Genomic DNA, 19,497 nt, shown 5'->3' with positions numbered 1-19,497 from the left:
GGGGGGAAATTTAACCGGGAAAGTTTGCAATCATTTCGGATATTTTGGGAACCTGCGAAAATGGGATCGAGGGGTCGAAAATCCAGGACGCACGATGGCGTGCGGCGACAGGTTCAATGTATTAATGAGGATAAGGCGGTTCAGTTAGTGCACGGTTTCGAGGCCCATGATTGAAGCTTTTAAGAACGGCGGAGAATTGACGTGTGGCCACGCGTTGGGGGCAACGAGGGAGGTGCAATCATGTCTCATAAATATGCAGGAATAATGGTCATTAATGAAGTAAGGTCCAGAAAAGCAATAAATGTCTTCCCTTTTTCAAGGCCGAAAACCGACCAAGAGTGACAGTCGGCGACCTCAGAAGCGAGGGGGCAATGTTTGGGCCCAAAATATTATGGTTGGGCCGAGCAGCAAGATGTGCTCGGCCCAAGGTAATGACACATGCTATGGGCCAAATAATGAAACCCGGACCAGCTGGCAGGGTCGGCCAGATCCTATCTTAAGTAGTCCAGATGAATGAGGAAAGGTCGAGGAAATCCTGGTGCGACCAGGATTCTCGACCGGCAAGGGATAAAGCCTCAAAAGGAGGAGAATTCAGAATCCCAGTAGGACTAGGATTGTTCGAGTTAAAGGTGAGATGGGACAAGGACTCCCAATCCAAATCAGAATGGGATTCAAGGAGTGAGGTGCTATAAATACAAGAAATTACGCAATAGAAAGGACCCCTTCAACATCAGCACACAATTGCCCTGTGCAAAACCTCTCAAACACCTTGAGATTTTTCCTTTTCTTTTCCTGCCGACACACCTTCAGTTTGGATAAACAGCACTGTGGAAGCAACCGGTGAGCACCTTCAGTTTGGATAAACAGCACTGCTGCCGCAGAATCAGCCGACCGAGAAACACCTTCAGTTTGGATAAACAGCACTGCGTCGAGGTCGACCGATTATCTATCTAAGTCTCGGCCGAGAAGGGTTTTCGAACCTTTGTTGGCAGAGGTCATCTGACTAAGCCTTTTCGGCATAGTTGGGTGTTACGAATTGCATTGCTCGGCGTATTGGACGCCGAGTGAGTTTATGATTGGATACTCGCAAGTAAGTTTCAGGGTTCGGCATACATCACATTCGAGTACCTGTGCCCATATAGTTTGGTCTTGATTCGGTGTGCTTATACTCTTACGAATATAATCACAGTGACCGAATCAGGGTCCGACGACTTATGAACTCCGTAGAATTAGTAGCCTTGTCTTCAGGCTATAGAACCCAGAGGCCGAGAGCGTTCCTTCCTCAGTCGCAATTGCAAGATACAGAAGTCAATAGCGCACCTAACGCGACATCACATTTTACTCCTCGGCCGAGCTCGGCCGACGAGTTGGCACACCCCGCATTCAACCGAATGACATAGTTAGCTCATTAGTTACTCGGCCTGCGCGCCACGTAGGTTTTGTAATTTTTGTAGTCAACAAGTACCCATAAGAATAGAAATAACAAAAACAACTAAACTACGAAGTTTAAATAATTAACCAAAGGGAAGTTGATCAAGTAATCTAAAGTGTAGTAAATTAAAAAAAGAATGTGTGTAAATAACTTCTGAAAACAATGGTTGAAACACTAGGTATCCGATTTCACCAAATCAATCCAATTCTATGTCATTAATTAACTTAGTAAGAACAATTCAATTCAGGTTCTAGGGTTCGTTCTTTCCTTATTATGATTGTCCGCTAGGCTTCCGGGTGTAACCAAGCACTTTTAATCATCAACTTAACCATGGCTTCTAGTCTAAGCCAATAATAAAAAATCCATTAAGTACAAGAAGAACAAAGAAAACCAAAAAGTGTCTTAGCATGGTGTCTGCATCAACAACAATTCATTCATCCAAGAGAGCTATCTCAAGGCTAAGTATATGGCATCTACTATAACCTTGTCTCATACATCTAAAAATTCATATTAAAGGTAGCTAATTAATAACATGAACACAAAAAATGATTTTAGCACAATGAATGAAACTAGACACCTTTGAATTGATAAAAGAATAAAGTTAACCAAGACATAGAATCATCATGAAGGCTACATCGAATCTCTAATAAAGAATTTAGTTACTCATAGCCATCAAATTATAGGAAATCATAATTATGAAAGTCATAAGTACAAAGTCTGAGAAAGATATTGAAAAACCCTTAGAGAACCCCTTGGCGTCTGGCTTCCTCCTTAGGTCAATCCTCTAAGCAATCTGATGATGTGAGTTTCCCTTTCACGATGCTACTCCTCTTCCTTTTTAATAAACATCCAAGGAATGTAGAGTTTTGGTAAACCTTTGCTGCAATTGTTGAATTCCAGCCCAAACGGGAGTTCCAATATCATTAGACTTCAGTTTCCTAACTCAAATTGGACTCCGATTATTCGGAATCGCATAGAATTCCTGAACCAACCTTCTTGCATTAAAACAGGTATAATTTCTTCTAGAAACATCAGAATCATGATCTATGAAATTCTACTGAAACTAGACATCCAGAGCTTTCCGTACATATGTGGCACAACACCTAGTTCGTCCTGATGAATTTGTGACGTCCCAACGAAAATGACAGTTCTGCACAGCACCTTCCAGCTCCAATTATAATTCCCAAACAGCAGCCATTAAATTGCGGATTGAACAAATTAGCATCTGCTGATCATTGGAATACTTCTTGACTTCAATTCTTTACAGCTTTGATCCTTTTTAGCCTTGAAATCACCAAAAGACTCCAAAGTCTTCTCTACGGTCCATTATCTACAAAATACGTACTAGACACATCAAACAACCAATTTCATAAGAAAACATAGCATAAAACTTAGGAAACAGGGGCAATATAAATGTATAAATATTGTGTTATCAAATACCCCCAAACCTATCTTTTGCTAGTCCTCGAGCAAAATTAAAACACAACCCAACTAAAAGCTAAAAAAAAAAAAAGTTAATCTAAGCCACTTTTGTAGGAAATCACAATGGCACTCAGCTTGTGCCACAAGCCTTTAAACCCCTAGGTGTCCCTAGTTGGAGGAGTTGTGTCTCCTGAGGGTTTACCAGTTACGTTACCCACAAACGTTTTACTACAAAACAAAATGGTTAAAGTTAGCACTTCCATAAATTAATGAAAACCAACGTATGCCAATCACACTTCCAAAACTAAATTTATGCCTTTAAAGCCAGTACACCACATGAAAAAGTATGTAGCCGACATCTCAAGCACTCAAGTTTAAAAGAATCCACACTCGGTGTGTGTACAAATTCGCCTTGACTCTAATTCTCACTTGGATATCTCTCAATTTTCTCTCAGAACCTAAGCATTCACTCTTAACAAGTATATGTGATGAAATTATGTAAAGGGAATCAAAATATAATCACATATGAGTAATATTAAAAAGAATGGCAATTTCTGAAAATAGATCTCATGAAAGGAATCAAATACTAAGAACATAGGTATTTATCTTCACCATTAAGCAAAGCTTCCCCATAAATCCATTAGGTCTTTACTATAACTGTAATGTAAGGTTAGGGTAAGGGCTATGAAAGAAGGGATTGGAAACTAGAACTTGAGATATACCAAGATTTTTCATATGCAGTTTGGCTAGCCCTCATTCGAAACTTGACGTATGATTCTTGGCGTCCAATGCAATTAAACTAGTTATCCAATGAATAACCATGACATGCAACTATGAATTTAATTGAAAACACAATAGTACTCTTATAAACAGAAATAACACTCCCACTAACTTAGCATATCAATAACTTAATGTCTAAAAGACTTTCCTATTGCTATAGAATTAGCCAATTATTCTAACTGGTTAGCCACAAGTATTCTTTATTGCACACATCCTTTAAACAAACCAAAAGGAACCTTACGGCATATGCACGTACATTACAAATTAATATGCAAGATATAAGACAAAACAATAGAATTAATGAACCCATTAATCAACAACATCATATCTTGATTGCAGAAAATTCTTTTTGATAAAATTTTTGAAACATGCATGCTTTGGTAGCACGTCAATCAGTTTGTACAAAAAACCATAAAATTTCCATTGCATGCAAATTAATCGCAATCTCAATGAAAGAATATCACAATCTTTCCTCCACAAGATATCCCATCCATTCCTCAGCATTCGTTTAAACATGTTAGATGGATACTCAAAATCATACCAAAAATAATCCAACAGTAGGAGCTAATAAAACCAATAGAGATATAATTTATGGTTTTCCTGTTTTCAAAATGCAACCTTGACTACAACTTTTATAATCACTCGAAACGCTAGCTGCTGCCATCATGCATTGTTTAATATGCATGTATAAATGACTTGCTAGTTACTATTGCACAGAACAAAACCAATTCATGCAACTATCTCTAAAGTAATGCTAATTATAGAACTTGTTACAAAAAGTTCTTATGCACATTTTAGGAGATGTATCAATAATTTTAGGTCTTATTACCTGCAAATTCATTATAAGGATCAACATGTAATCATCCAAGTGCATTCTTAATCATGTTGTCGTCATAGAAGGGAAAACAAAATACATATGCATTCAAAAACTTTAATTCACTTTCAACATGACTAGGACAATACAAGAACAACTCCCACGTATGTTTAGAACACAATGCCTACAATTTAATGAGTGTGTAGCCAAAAAAATTTTACTTTTATTCTCCCACTTGGGAAAACACTCATTCACCAAAATTACTCATAAAATACATATTCAACAGGTACTAAATTATCAGAAAATAGCAGGAAGTACGGTGTTGGAAAGACTTGCACCGGTGGTAACATATTGTCAAGAGCTGCACTGAGTTTTGGAAGAGCTTGCGCCCAAATGGAAAACGAGTGTGGAGTTCTACCGAAAACTCTTGGCACACAGGGTCAAAACATATTATTACTATGACTCATTAAGTGAAAACTAAATGCAAATATATTTCAGTGGCCGGTTTCCTACAAATGAATTTTATTTTATTTTATTTATTTATTTATTTATTATTATTTTAAAAACAATGTGTATCTTTATTAATCCTTGATTAATTTTCATGGATCCAAGAGCATAACATGAGTTATTTGGCATATTTTGATTCCTATAAATATGTGCATCAACAAATCTCATGAAGAGAAAAAGAAAATATAACATGATGCAACCGATTTTCATGTCATAACCCACAAACCAAAACATGTTAATCCTTTTACTAAAATTATTCAATGCATATATATAATAACCAATAAAGGTTAGGTCAGAAAAAAGAAAAAAAAAAAAAAAAAAGGAAACACTTGGTATCATACCAAATACAATTTCTATGTCATGCTTCCAATAAAAATGATCCCCAAAGCAGCGGAATCATTGTTATAAAAAACATACCCAAAAACTATGAACTTCGCCTTCTCCATCTGCTCTGCTATATTAATTTCCATTATTCATGCATGATTATGTTACACCTTTGGGTAAGAAACATAATCAGCCATAATTCGATAATAGATTATGTAACCTTATTATATAACAGTAATGTAAAAGATTAAGAAAACAACCAAGATTTCAAGTCTCTGTACAAGAAAACGGTTAACTTAATTCTCTTAATAAAAATGTATACCCATCTCAACTCTTTCATACAGTCCTCTCTTTGGAGAAGAATATTGACATGTTATGAGTTTTTTTAAAACCATAATTTACATAATCCAATTCCTGGAGTCTTTTCACTTTGGTGAAAAACATATGTACACAAGTCTGCATTGCGAAACCTCGCTCATATATTTTTCCTGAAGAAGTAGAGGTTAGTGCAGAAAATATTATCATAGAAGACTTTATTTTTATACAATTGACATTGATGTATTAATCCGTTAACAATAAAAACATCAACCCTCCTTGCAAGCTTTATTTTTCAGCCTGTTTTTTAGCCAAAATGGTTTCTAAGATTTGCAGAACTCATCACTTTGGTCCTTGAAATTTGAAATCAATAGAAGTGGTCCATGAGTTTGTCCATCATCAATCATTTTGGTCATTCCTTGAAAAATTAAGGGCCAAATGATAAAATACCCTCAATTTAATAAACAATAGGCCACAATGATTTGACAAAAATTGAGGGTGTTTTTGTCATTTTATCTTTATTTAATGGAGATTTTTCAAGAAATGACCAAAATGATTGATGATGAACAAACTCAGGGACCACTTCTATTGATTTCAAATCTCAGGGACCAAAGTGATGAATTATGTAATTCTTAGAGATCATTTTGGCTAAAAAGCCTTTTCCAGCCTAAGAACTAACGTTGATTCTTTCTATAGTACTATGGACACATCAAAAAATTCATTTACAATCTCAATTCCATTCTTTAAACACAAAGATAAATATAAGTGCCCGGTTTCTAAGTAAACCTTTTTGCCAAGGTATCACTAAAACAACAAATGCCAGCTACATAATGATTATGCCCAACCCTTGCATTGTAAGAAGATATATATGACTCAGTACGTTCACAACTCAATTTAATTGAACTTAGGGTTAGCCACATGCATAGACTACAACTAAACATAATTGCAGTTTATGGGGGGAAAAGGAGCAAAGAGCAAACCCGATGAAGCCAAATAGTTGATAAAATATTGAAAAGACATAGCAATTTAACACTTTTGGGCATGATACCCAACTGCAATTTATGCATATCATATTGATATGCACACTTATTATGTAGCCTTTTTAATCGAACTTCAAGTTTCAACTAATACTCTAATCTTTGGAAAACAATATAGTTGGCTCAAAATTCATTAAAAACCCATATGATGATTTATAAAACCAACCAGCCAACATATTACCCTTTGTGGATTATGAACCACAATTCTATGCAGCCTCCTTAATAAACAAAATTTCCTTAAAACCTTACTTTGGTTGTCTAGTAAGTCATGTTGCTGCCTTGGCATCATTCTTGTTGGAGCTTGATTCCTTTTTCTCTCTGCCTTCTTTATGTCCTCTCCGCTTTTCTTGGAATTCCACCGAAAGGAAAGCTCCACAGAAACTCCAACAATTCCTGAATAAGTCTTACCAAGAAAAGCATTAATGTGAACAATTAGAATTATAAATATTAATTAATGAAATATTCTTTGTCAACCAAAAGAGAGTAAAAAGACTACTTAGTCTTCTATCACACAAAAAAAAATGCCTCCCACGTTCTCTCTCTCTCTCCCTCTCTCCTTCTCATTTTCTAAAAAAATGTGTTTATACACACAAAGTGTGCAGGCAAATGCTAGTTAAAAGTAATGATAATCAAAACCAAAGAAAGCTTTAACCAAAAAACCATTAAAGCCAAGTACATTAGTCCACCAAGCTTGTGTTATTCGTGACACCACAGGCAACCAAGCAATCTTCCAAACCAACCCCATTGCTGCTCGCCTTTTGCTGAGTTTTCTTCCTCCTTCGCGATGCCCTTAGAGCAACTCCAGCGTTGGAGCCCTCCCCCCAGGCAATGCACTATTCAATTCACCTAATGAACAGTAACTGCCCTTAATGAACAATAAATAGCCGTGACAATAGCATTTGCATCTCCACCGTTACACTTCAATAGCCCTGGCAATAGGCAATAAAATATTAGTATTTTTTTTATTTATAAAATAATACAAAATAATTTTAATTGTAATATCAGATAAGATTTTTAATCATTCTCGTTGCGCCACGTGTCATTATCCGAAGTATTATTAAATAATACAAAATAATTTTATTTGTAATTTCGGATAAGATTTTTAATCGTTGTCGTTACGCCACTTGTCATAAAATCCGAAAAGACAATTATTGGGGATGGATTTCCGATAAATTTTTTAATCGTACTCGTTATGCCACGTGTCATTATCCGAAAATACAATTAATGGTGATGGATTTCTGATATGATTATTAACCAATTACGTCGCGCCACGTGTCATAATCTGTTCACAATCTTTGAGGATAGATTTCCATCAGATTTTTAACGAATGACGGCATGCCACGTGTCATAATCTGTTCACAATCTTTGAGGATAGATTTCCATCAGATTTTTAACGAATGACAGCATGCTACGTGGCATTATGTACAACCTAATCCTTTCTGAATCTTCTATATAATCCATCATCCATCCTCACATATCTCACACCAATTTTCTCAAGATCTCTATCATTATTCATAGTTTCTGCTTCCTTCTTCACAAAACTTTGTATCATTATTCATAGATTCTGCTTCTTTCTTACAATGTCTTCTACTTCGTCAAGGATGATGTGGGAATTCAATCAGGAAGAGGAAGAATTGTTTAACCAATCAGAAGTAATGTTCAATCAACAGGGGGCAAACAATGAGAGGGAAGAGGATGAGGAGCGTACAAGGAAAGATGACGAAGTAAGAATGGGCAGAACCTCACATTCCCGTCGAGTCATCCAAGCTGCGACTCAGATCTGCAGGCCCAGCCATTTCGGAAACCTTGATAGAAGCAGGCAACGACAAGGTATGGAACTCTTGGATGATTATTTTGTTCCTAATAGTGCATTCCCTGATACGTACTTTAGACGTCGTTTTAGAATGGAATGACATTTGTTCAACAAAATCATGATTGCTGTTTGCAACCATGATTCTTATTTTGTGCAAAAGAAAGATACTTTTGGTGCTATGGGTCTACTGCCTGAGCAAAAAATTATTGTTGCCTTGCAGATGCTTGCATATGGAGCATCTGCAGACCAAGTGGATGAGATAACGAGGATGGGGAAATCAACCATTCTTGAGTCCCTGATGAGGTTTTGCGGAGCAATCGAATCTATCTACACCGCTGAGTACCTCTGCAAACCTACACACATTGACTTGGAGCGGCTGTTGAAGAAGGCGGAGATGCGTGGCTTTCCTGGGATGATTGGAAGCATTGATTGTATGCACTGGACGTGGAAAAACTGTCCAAGTGCATGGCAAGGCGCTCACGAGGACAGAAAATGAGCAAAAAGTATCATTCTGGAGGCGATGGCATCTTTTGATACATGGATTTGGCACGCCTTTTTCGGGGTCCCGGGAGCTCAAAATGACATCAACATCCTTGCCCAATCCCCAGTGTTCAACGATGTCCTACATAGAAAGGCACCAAAAGTTACGTATGAGGTCAACGGACGTATGTACGACGGGCCATACTACCTAGCTGACGGCATTTACCCACGATGGTCAACATTTGTTAAAACAGTGCCACGTCCACGGAGTGCAAAGGAATAAATAATACAAATAAATAATTATAATGAAAATAAGTAACAAATAAGTAATACAAACAACATAATTATAATGTAAGTAGGTAACAAATAAATAATACAAACAATAAATTATAAATTATGTAGGTAACAAATAAATAATACAAACAATAAATAATAAATTATGTAGGTAACAAATAAATAATACAAATAATAAATAATAAATAACAAATAAATAATACAAACAATAAATAATAAATTATGATAGTAACAAATAAATAATACAAACAATAAATAATAAATTTTGTATGTAACAAATAAATAATACAAACAATAAATAGTAAATTATGTAGGTAACAAATAAATAATACAAATAATAAATAAATAATAAATAATAAATAATACAAACAATAAATAATAAATTTTGTAGGTAACAAATAAATAATACAAACAAATAATTATAATGTAAATTTGGGTATCAAATAAATAATATATTGTTACCTGATCCGAGTAATTTTCCCCACTTCGAATATTACTACTAGCTTGTGCCAAGGCGTCTCTCCACTTACTAAACGATTGGCTAAGTAATTTCCAACGACTGAACATCGATTCTTTGGTTCTTTTCCCACCAATTTTCTCAAGAAAATTGGTATGAATAAGACTCCACATCTCTCGCAACTACATCTCATTACCCGTAAGCGAACTATGAGTAACTTCAACCCAGCTAGTACACAACGCAACATCTTCAATAAGCAACCAATTCGTACCTGCACCAATGGTCATTTTGTTGAAAAAAAAAATGGATTCAAACTTTGAGACAAAGAAAGGAATGTGATTGAAAGTAGTTGAGAAAATATGAAATTGTTGTGTAAGGTAGATGATAATGAGAAGGTATTTATAGAAAAGTAAAAACAATTTTTTTTACAATTTTTTTCAGATTTTTCAGATCTTTTTTTTTTAATTTTTTTGAATTTTTTACAATTTTTTTTAAATTTTTATTCAATTAATTAATCTCTGCCGTTGGATATAAAAAAATTTGAATTCCAACACTCCAGATTGTGCCACGTGTCACAACGGTAACTTTTCTTAATTTTAAAACTATTTTTTCTTTTATTTTTTTATTTATAAAGAATATTAATATCCACCGTTGATCTGAGATCGAACGGTGGATATTAAATCTGACTTTTTTATTTTTTTTCACCGTTGAGATCGAACGGTCTAAATTAAGTAACCGTTGAGATCTAACGGACCATGGGAAGCCACGTGGCTTTCCAACGGTAACTGACAAACTTTTTTTTTTCTGATTTTGTGTCGGCGATGCGCCCCCACGCGCGAGTGGGGTGCACGCGCTTGACACAAAAAAAATTTAATATTGCCTGACGTCACATGGCCTTAGGCTCTCGGGCTGGCAATCCCCCACGGGCCCGGAGCTCGGGCCTCCACCTTCGGTCAGGCTAGCCCACGCTGGAGCTGATGTTGGAAATGTGCCCTAAAACCAATCATATGATGATACTTTATGGACATTTCACATGTTAAACTAATCTAGTTTAATATTAAGGGCAAACATTATTGTTTGAGCCGTCTCATATAAATGTTATATGCTTAAACGATAAGTCCAAGGAATATGTGATTGGAAGAATGCGATCTAAAGAAGTTAGATTCATGAGACCATTCTTTCGTTGACACATCCTAAACGTTCCTGATCATAGGATTGTCAATTGGGCATTGACAGTCCGTTAAGATTAGTACGTGCTATGTCTTCTCTCAGGGAGAGTGACTAGTCTCGAGTCATTGGTGTGTGTGACATCAAGACAAGTACGTAGGTGCTCAATAGAGAATGAGTTCACTGAACACGATCAACGAAGAGTTCTCATATTCATGTCACATGAGAACTCATGGTTGGGATAATGCAAATTAGTCTTTTGACCTGAGGCATCACAGTTGTCTTGTGGTTAGGTCCTTAATCTTTGATTATGTCAAAGTCACTCCATCAGGAGGGTGTCCATGGCATCGTTGGGGTTAAGCCACTTAGCCATGGAGGCAAGTGAATGCGCAACAAGGGATCTCTAACCTTCAAACTGTTTGAGGGAGAATACTCTATGATATGATTAAGAATCTTTGGCCAAAGTATGAATGAGATTTAGGAATGTGTTCCAAATCACATTCAAGGTAATCATATAAGCACAAGACTCACATTGGATAGTAGACATGAATAAACTATCAAACCAAACAATGTGGTCAAGAGTATTGTATTAGAGAAAGACCGTATTGCATTTGTAATCCTAAAACTGAATAGGTTCTCCACCTCTTCTGATTAGCTTGGGTAACCATGACATACTGCTAGGTGTCAACTATGGTTTGTGGAAGCCCTAAAAGTGTATTATCACTAACGGGAGAATTGAAAGTAAGTTTCAATTCACAATCGATTAGAAAGAGTTTTAATCGCCCACTGCCTCGCTAAAAGGAACCTAATGGATCGTTCACCGAGTAAGGTAGAGTTTGAAGAAACAACGGAGATGAGTAAGAATAATTAAATGGTTTAATTATTTATCTAAGGCTAGGATTAATTAATATGTTAATTAATCAAACGAATAAGTTCGTTAAAGACCTCGGGTTAGTTTTAGGCCGCAAGGCCCAATGGGATTTGAATGTCAAGCCCATTAACTCAAGTTGTATGACAACTTGAATAAACAAAGGGCTTGAAAGCCCAATAAACCCTATAGGCTTGCCATGTTAGAAGAATAGGGCTTTTGGTCCATTAGGTCACTTATTTGAAGGGACTATATAAAAGACTTTATAGCCTAAAATTTACATATGGTCATTTTTGGGGAAAGGATGAGAACACAAGCTCTCCTTTCTCTCTAAAATTTAGGCCACCTTGGAGGGATCATCTAGCAATCAAACTCCTCCAAGGTCACTCATTTTCTTCTTCATTATGCCTTGGTGATGAATCATTAGAGGTTCTCAATTTTGGGAACTTGGAGAAACTTTTTCATCCATCCAAATCCATGGATCTAAGATGCAAGGAATGAAGGCCCTCTCTTTGGGTGATTAGCCTTTGCTTATGCAAAGAGGAATCTACAAAGGTATTGATTTCTCAACTCACTTTGCTTTGAGTTGAGTCTTGGTTCACCTATCTACTAGGTTTTGAATTTCATGGGTAAATGTTTTGTTTTAAGTGCATACAAGCATGATTCCGCCTTTAATTGTTAATTGCATGCTATTGATGTTGCTTAAATGAATATGTTTTTCACAAATCTTTCTTCAGCTGATCCCCTGGCCCTTGGGCCCTTGTTCTGTCCACCTTCCCCCGAGCAAAAAGCCACGCTGGGCTTGCTCTTAGCGACGCCGCTGTTGTGCCTCGGCTCCCAAATTGAAGGCGTTAGTTTCCTTTACGCTTAAAGGATGAGCACTTGGTATGCCTTCCCTCATTCTCTCCATTTAGTCAAAAACAACCGTCTGACTTTTATTAATCCACAAAATCACACATGCATTATTCCATGTGTTTACGTGATTAACGTTACTGCTTCTTTCCTGCTTTCGACTGCTTCTTGAACCCTTTTACTTTGCACGCCTACCACTCCAATCAATTTGGTCTTCGGTCTTTAATTGTTGCCAATTCAATTACATGAGCCAATTAATCACAACATGCGGCCCCCCACATTTTCGATAGTTGACTCGCGCCGCTGACGCTTGCGTGGCCTGGTGCTCTAAGGTGTACGAGACCTTTTGATACAACAATGCTATTCTTACCACATTAATATACCACATTAGTATACCACATTATGTGGCATCTGATGTGGTTGTCCACATCATCAAATTAATCATAATTTAATTTAAATTAAAATCTATTTAATAAACTAATAATAAATAAAAAATCTGAAATTAAAAGGTATTTGTGGCATACGAGGAGTCTCTTCTCCTCTCCTCTCCTCTCATTCCTTCCCCGATGCTTCTTCTTCCGTTTCTTCTTCCATGCCATTTTTTTGTTTTAGCCCAGATTTTGTTCAGCAGCCTCGCCATTGATGGAAGCAGATCTTTTTATTTCAGTTCTCAAACCATTGAGGTAAGAATGCAAACCCAACTTTCCAAAATAAAAAATCTGAAATCATTTCCTCTTTCAGTTCTCACTCTCTCTCTGTCTCTCTCTCTCTCTCTCTCTCTTCTACAGGTACAGGACCTAAGTAACTAGTCTAGCTTATTGCAAACCCAACTTTCCAAAATAAAAAAGAGACTAAGGTGAATACCTGAAAATTTGTTCATAGAAAAATGACACTGGGGGTTGAAGAAGAACCCGAAAATTTGGAGGACACTAACCACGTGATGATTATTAGCAACCCCATATATGAAGGTAATTATTTTTATTATTTATTGGCATTCAGGTTCTACTTATCTGTTAATTTGATTCAAGAAATTGGAGTTTTAGTTTCATTTTTCTTTTATGAAAAGCTTAGAAAATTTGTATATACCATTTACTGGAGGTCTGTAATTCTTAGATTAATAGAGTAAACAGAACAGTTTGAATGAAGCCCACTCAATATAAATGTATATACCCCATGCATACAAACAAGCACATATATATTTTTATAGCTCTAAAATCTTCAACGAAGTGGGATATAACTTTTAAAAACTTTTAAGAAGTGCAATATTTATAAATTTGTAAGCAATTGAGATTTCCTTTTTTTGTTTTTTTTTTCTGCTACTCGGTCATATTGTCATCTTGTTGTGCATCTCTTTCAAAATCTTGGTATTTAATTATCTGATCTTTGTGTTTCATTACCTGTGTTTAAATTCTTTGGGGAAAAATGGAAGATTCATTTAGAGAGTTGCTTAACCAGATTCGAACGCATAAGGTATCCTCTGCATCCAAGTGTAGGTTTCATATGAAGAAATTTAGTGTATATACCCACCCGATGTTAGAATTCTTGCGCTTGACAGGGTCGGCACTATGAAGTGTTCTTATTGTCCAGTTCAAAATTTTTAATTTTATTTTTTAAATTATCTAATTATTGTAATTGGCCTAGCTTTCCAATATTATATGCTACTGAATGTTGCCACTGATGATAATTGGAAGTTGCGGAAACAATGTACTACCTTAGACTATAGCAATTTATAATTTGATTACTTATTAATTTGGTAATGTATGTGAATAGTAGTGAGTATGACATCATTGGAGTTTTAGCAAGAAAGCATTGACAATTACTTACAAAGACTAAAAAGTATAATTTTCTAAGTATCCTTCCTCTGTAGTTTTCAAGTGACCTTGTGTTACCTTTAGGCCTGATGCTACTGCACCTCTTGATACTAATGCAATCCAATTTTCCATTGGCAAGAAAATTTACAAAAGCAGCAAATTATGTCGTTACAATGCACTAGTCAGGTAAAGCATTACTTTTTTTCTGTTTCGAGAAAGTTTTTTAAGGTGTTATTTACTTACTGATATTGGCAAACATAATATCACCACGGAGTTGAAGCCGTTGGTTGATGCGAAAATAAAGTAGGTCCTCGGAGTTGACGACTTTGATTTGGAGGGTGTGTTGCCAGAAGGGTTCTTGGAGAAAATCATTTATGGGCAGCAAAGATTGGGAAAGAAGGATGATAGCAAAGATGAGTGTTTTGATGAGTCTGCAAGTACAAGGCCATACCTTTTTGAAGCTTGGGAGGTCAGGGAAAAGAGGAAGATAGAAAAACCATTGATGAATTGGAGGTTTTCTGCATTGAAGAATGAAATTGACATGAAAGACAATCTTAAATAGTGGGCTCATACTGTTGCTTCTGCAGTTAGATGACGAACATTCTTGTTCTAAGATTTTTTGTACTTTTTTTCTGGTTTGGATTTTGCTCCAATTTTTTGGACACTATTTGTATATAGTAGATTTACCAGGTCAATCAATATTGTTCTACAACTTGTAAATGTGAATAAAAAGTAGAAACATTTTTATGATCAGATTATGAATATTTGTGCTTTGCATTCTTCTTGAGCTATAAGCGTTGCTGCAGGATTGCAAGATTGAATCTTGGAAGAAATTGGTTTTTGGTTTATAGCTTTAGAAAGCGGTGTTTTGATATAGGCATTTCGTTTTTCAATTTTGTTGATTAAACATATGCTCCCTTTAAGAATTTGATTGAACTCCACTTTTAGTACAACAAGAATTAGAAGAGCAACACGTCTGCATACTGGCTACTGTTACAAAATATTTGAAATGCATTGAAGTCTATGTTTAGAAGAAATAGGATCCAAAACCACAAAAACTCAAACTGCATAAAGAAATTGCTTTCATTGTTGCTTCCATTGCTTAGTTAAGCTCTTGGTCATCATTTCCTCTTGAAGTAGAGCTCTGCATATTGTACATACTATAACCTCCATTCCAGTATGGATATTGTTGACCCTAAATAAAGAGAGAGAGAAAAAAAAACCATAAGAACTACAGATAGAGCATTATACTATATGATGTAAATAAATATTTAATTAATAACAACAAAAGGATTAAATGCATCCTCTCAATGTTTACCTGGACATAATTTCCATGAATAGTAGGATAACTTATATTTCCAATCTTAGACTCTTTGTAAAATGGGTTTGGATGACTACCTCGACTGAGTCCCAATAACAAAGCCATGTTTTCCTACAATAGGTAATATTTATTCAATAGGTAACACAAGCAATTCAAAATCACCATCAATAGGACAAAATGCACAACTCACATTAGTATGGGGAAAAATAGGATATTGGTTGGCAGGCATGCAAATTTGAACTCCTTGTGTAAGATGAGAACGCTAAATCCCAAAGAATAAAAGTAATTACAATTACAAAGAGTAAATATAGTAATTATAATGACAATGATTATTAACTAAGTAAAAAGATAACAAGAAGATCAATATATTTATCGCATACCTCCACAACAACATTACTCTCTTGCGTTGCAATTATGTTATCACTTCTACAAGGAGGTGGACCATCAATATGGCATATTGCATCACTTTCCATGGATTTCTACAAAAGTCGCAAGTGAAGCATGTTATGATTTATCAACTTATTAGTTATATAAAACAAATATGTTTGTTACCTGTGTTTCTTCCTCATCTGTATTGTCCTTACAAGACGTAATCTTTTTCCGTCTTTTTTGTCTTCTTTTGATTACTTGCTCAATCTTGGATTGTTTCCTTTTTGATGGTGGACGACCTTTACCTCTAGCTGACAATGGCGTAAGTATACGCTTATTTGGGTTAGGAAGAGGATCAAAGTTCGTATCATCAGGTGACTGTGGTGTTGGTTGAGTGCTACTAGCCGCTCCATCATGTTTACATAGTTGCTCCTTTAGTTTATGCATCCATCTCACCACAAACATACACTTATCATCAGAATCATTGGCTAATTCCTTAATGTCGTCAAAGGTTTTCTGCATCTTGTCAGATCTCTGTGCTTCAGGTGTGGCAACCCAATTACTGTAACTTATCCTAACCCTTGTGTGGCATCTTTTCACATCCTTCCTCCATCTCCGAATGATATACTTATCTGGCATAAAGTCAATGTCATGATGAACTAAAACATAAAGCGCATGTCTACATAATATACCTCTAAACTCAAACTTGCAGCAATTGCAATTAACTTCAATCTCACGCTCGTTAAACTGGACCTTGAAAATGACAGTCTTCTTTTTGTTCTCCTTGATCAGAATACGCTCAGCTATTTGGTACTCCAAAATTGCATTATCAGTTTCAACTGAAACCCTGTCACAATACATTATACTTGTCAATTCCTTTTGGAACTCCTTGAATTTTGAAATCGTGTAAACAGCTTGAACTTGCTTTTCCATGTCATAATGAGTTGCACAACGAACATTCGAAGAGAAAGAATCAGAATCTGCAGAAGCCTCTTTTAGCACCTTACTCCTTAATGCATTCTCATATTGCTCCACAAATTGTTTTAAAGTAGTCTTTGAGTTCACGTGGCCATCAAAAAATGCATTCATGCTCTCACTCCTTTGTGTCGTTGACATTCCAGCCCAAAATTTATTTTTCACATACACAAGCACCCAATGATGTCTCTCTGCATACAAGCTTCTTAACCATTTATGTGCTTGCTTTTTAAACTTATATTTTTCAATCATCTTAGCCCAACGTTCTTCAAAATCTTCAGAAGTCATTGAGTCATAAACAATGTTGTTTAACGAAGAGCTCATAGACTCATATTCCTTATAACTTTTGAGCTTATCAGGAACCTTTTTCATTATATGCCACAAGCACAACCGATGTCGAGTATTAGGAAAAACAACTTCAATCGCTTTTTTCATAGCTTTGTCTTGATCTGTAATTATTCCACTTGGAGCATGACCAGACATACAAGCAAGCCAGGTCTTAAACAACCAAATAAAGGAATCAGTATCTTCCCTTGAAATCAATCCACATCCCAATAAAATTGATTGCCCGTGATGATTAACTCCTACAAATGGAGCAAATGGCATATCGTACTTATTAGTCAAGTACGTTGTGTCAAATGTTACAACATCACCGAATTCTTCATACAATGCCCTACTCCTTGCATCTGCCCAAAATACATTTCTTAAACGACCATTTTTGTCTAAATCAATTGCATAGAAGAAATTTGCATTCTGAGCTTGCATGCTTACAAAGTAGTTTTGAACTGCAGTGGCATCCCCTTCTCCAAGTCTTAAGCGCCTCACCTTTTCAATATAATTTCTACAATCTTTTTCTAAACACTTCATATTCTCATGCCCCCCAACTTCAACCACCACTGAATTATAACTTTTGTTGACCCTTATTCCGGCTTTATCATTCACTTCAAGCTTCTTTTTTACAGAAGAACTAACTTCCCGAAAACACTTCCAATAACGAGTTTTTGTTGGACTCAACCCATGATTATGATCAAGCTTTACAGAATTCACTCGCCATTTCTCACCCAAGTATAAACCTGCCCTTAGCTGAGCCTTGCAATCATTCTTTATACTTGGATATGGCTTAAGAGGATTACTTGAATTACTTTTTGATGTACCTGATCGAGCGCAACACATAGTAATATACCTCAACTCTCCATCATCTCCCTTCGTTGATGATCTCTTTATCACTGGAAATCCTGATTGTCTCCCATATTCCTTGTAATATGTAGCCACTTGATCCGCGTTGTCAAAGATCATTCCAACTTGAGGCTCTTGGACCCTTTCTTCCACATTCATTTTGTTCTCCATGTTAGTCCCATTATTTTCAACTGCATGAACCCCATTGCTTTCCGCTTCAGTGGCATCAGAAGTTGCTTTAATTGCATCATCTTCTTCAATACTTCTTCAATACTTTCATTAGAAGTTTCTATTGTATGAACCCCATCACTTTCTGTTTCATTACAAGAGCTCACTTCAACTACATCATCTTCTTCAGTAAATTCATTAGAAGAACTCCCTGTTCCTAAAACATAAAACATAATTATACAAGTTTATATATTACACCATACTATCAATGTAAATATATTAGCCATATGTGCAAGTCTCTCAATTCTAGTGTATGCACTGCAATGGCTGAGAAAACAAACCCCACAACAAAATTAAGCATTTTAGATAGAAAAATTAAATTATACAAAGACTGGAAAGTGAAAAGTCCTTGTCGTAGGAGTTCGACGGTGCACCGAATCGAGCAAAGAGAGTAGCTGAAACAAAAAGTTTCCATGCGGAAAAATAAAATGAGGAGAAGTTTGTATGAGGCAAATACATAATTCATGGAACCTCTTTGTTGACAATCACTGGGGAGGGCATTGGACAAGCTATATTAATAGCCTATAGGTATAGACTAACATCTCATAAGACATAGAAAAAATGTAACTTGCTTAAAATTATTATGCAGTAGAAATTTCAATGAAAAGAAGAATTTAAACACAGGCAATGGAACACAAAGATCAGATAATTAGATATCAAGATTTTAAAAGAGATGCACAACAAGATGACAATATGACCGAGTAGCAGAAAAAAAAAACAAAAAAAGGAAATCTCAATTGCTTACAAATTTATAAATATTGCACTTCTTAAAAGTTTTTAAAAGTTATATCCCACTTCGTTGAAGATTTTAGAGCTATAAAAATATGTATGTGCTTGTTTGTATGCATGGGGTATATACATTTATATCGAGTGGGTTTCATTCAAACCGTTTTGTTTACTCTATTAATCTAATAATTACAAACCTCCAGTAAATGGTATATACAAATTTTCCAAGCTTTTCATAAAAGAAAAATGAAACTAAAACTCCAATTTCTTGAATCAAATTAACAGATAAGTAGAACCCGAATGCCAATAAATAATAAAAATAATTACCT

General features: G+C 35.7%; 1 protein-coding gene across 1 annotated transcript; it reads right to left on the bottom strand.

Moving 5' to 3' along the window:
• Positions 1-15,299: 15,299 nt before the first annotated feature.
• On the bottom strand, positions 15,300-18,385 carry LOC125474040 (protein FAR1-RELATED SEQUENCE 6-like). The gene is made up of 5 exons (XM_048577465.1): positions 16,247-18,385; positions 16,075-16,173; positions 15,885-15,956; positions 15,692-15,805; positions 15,300-15,568 (listed from the first exon to the last, which is right to left on the bottom strand). Exons 1-5 carry the CDS (start codon positions 18,383-18,385, stop codon positions 15,476-15,478), a joined length of 2,517 nt encoding a protein of 838 aa, XP_048433422.1. The 3' UTR covers positions 15,300-15,475.
• Positions 18,386-19,497: the final 1,112 nt, after the last annotated feature.

Source organism: the organism of the source record quoted next, unplaced genomic scaffold (assembly GCF_019419815.1).
Source record: "Pyrus x bretschneideri cultivar Hongxiangsu unplaced genomic scaffold, Pyrus_bretschneideri_v1 Contig115, whole genome shotgun sequence".
In the NCBI taxonomy this organism is placed as follows: Eukaryota; Viridiplantae; Streptophyta; class Magnoliopsida; order Rosales; family Rosaceae; genus Pyrus; species Pyrus x bretschneideri.
The sequence above is the reverse complement of the archived record's forward strand: the minus strand, read 5'-3'. Positions and strand labels throughout refer to the sequence as shown.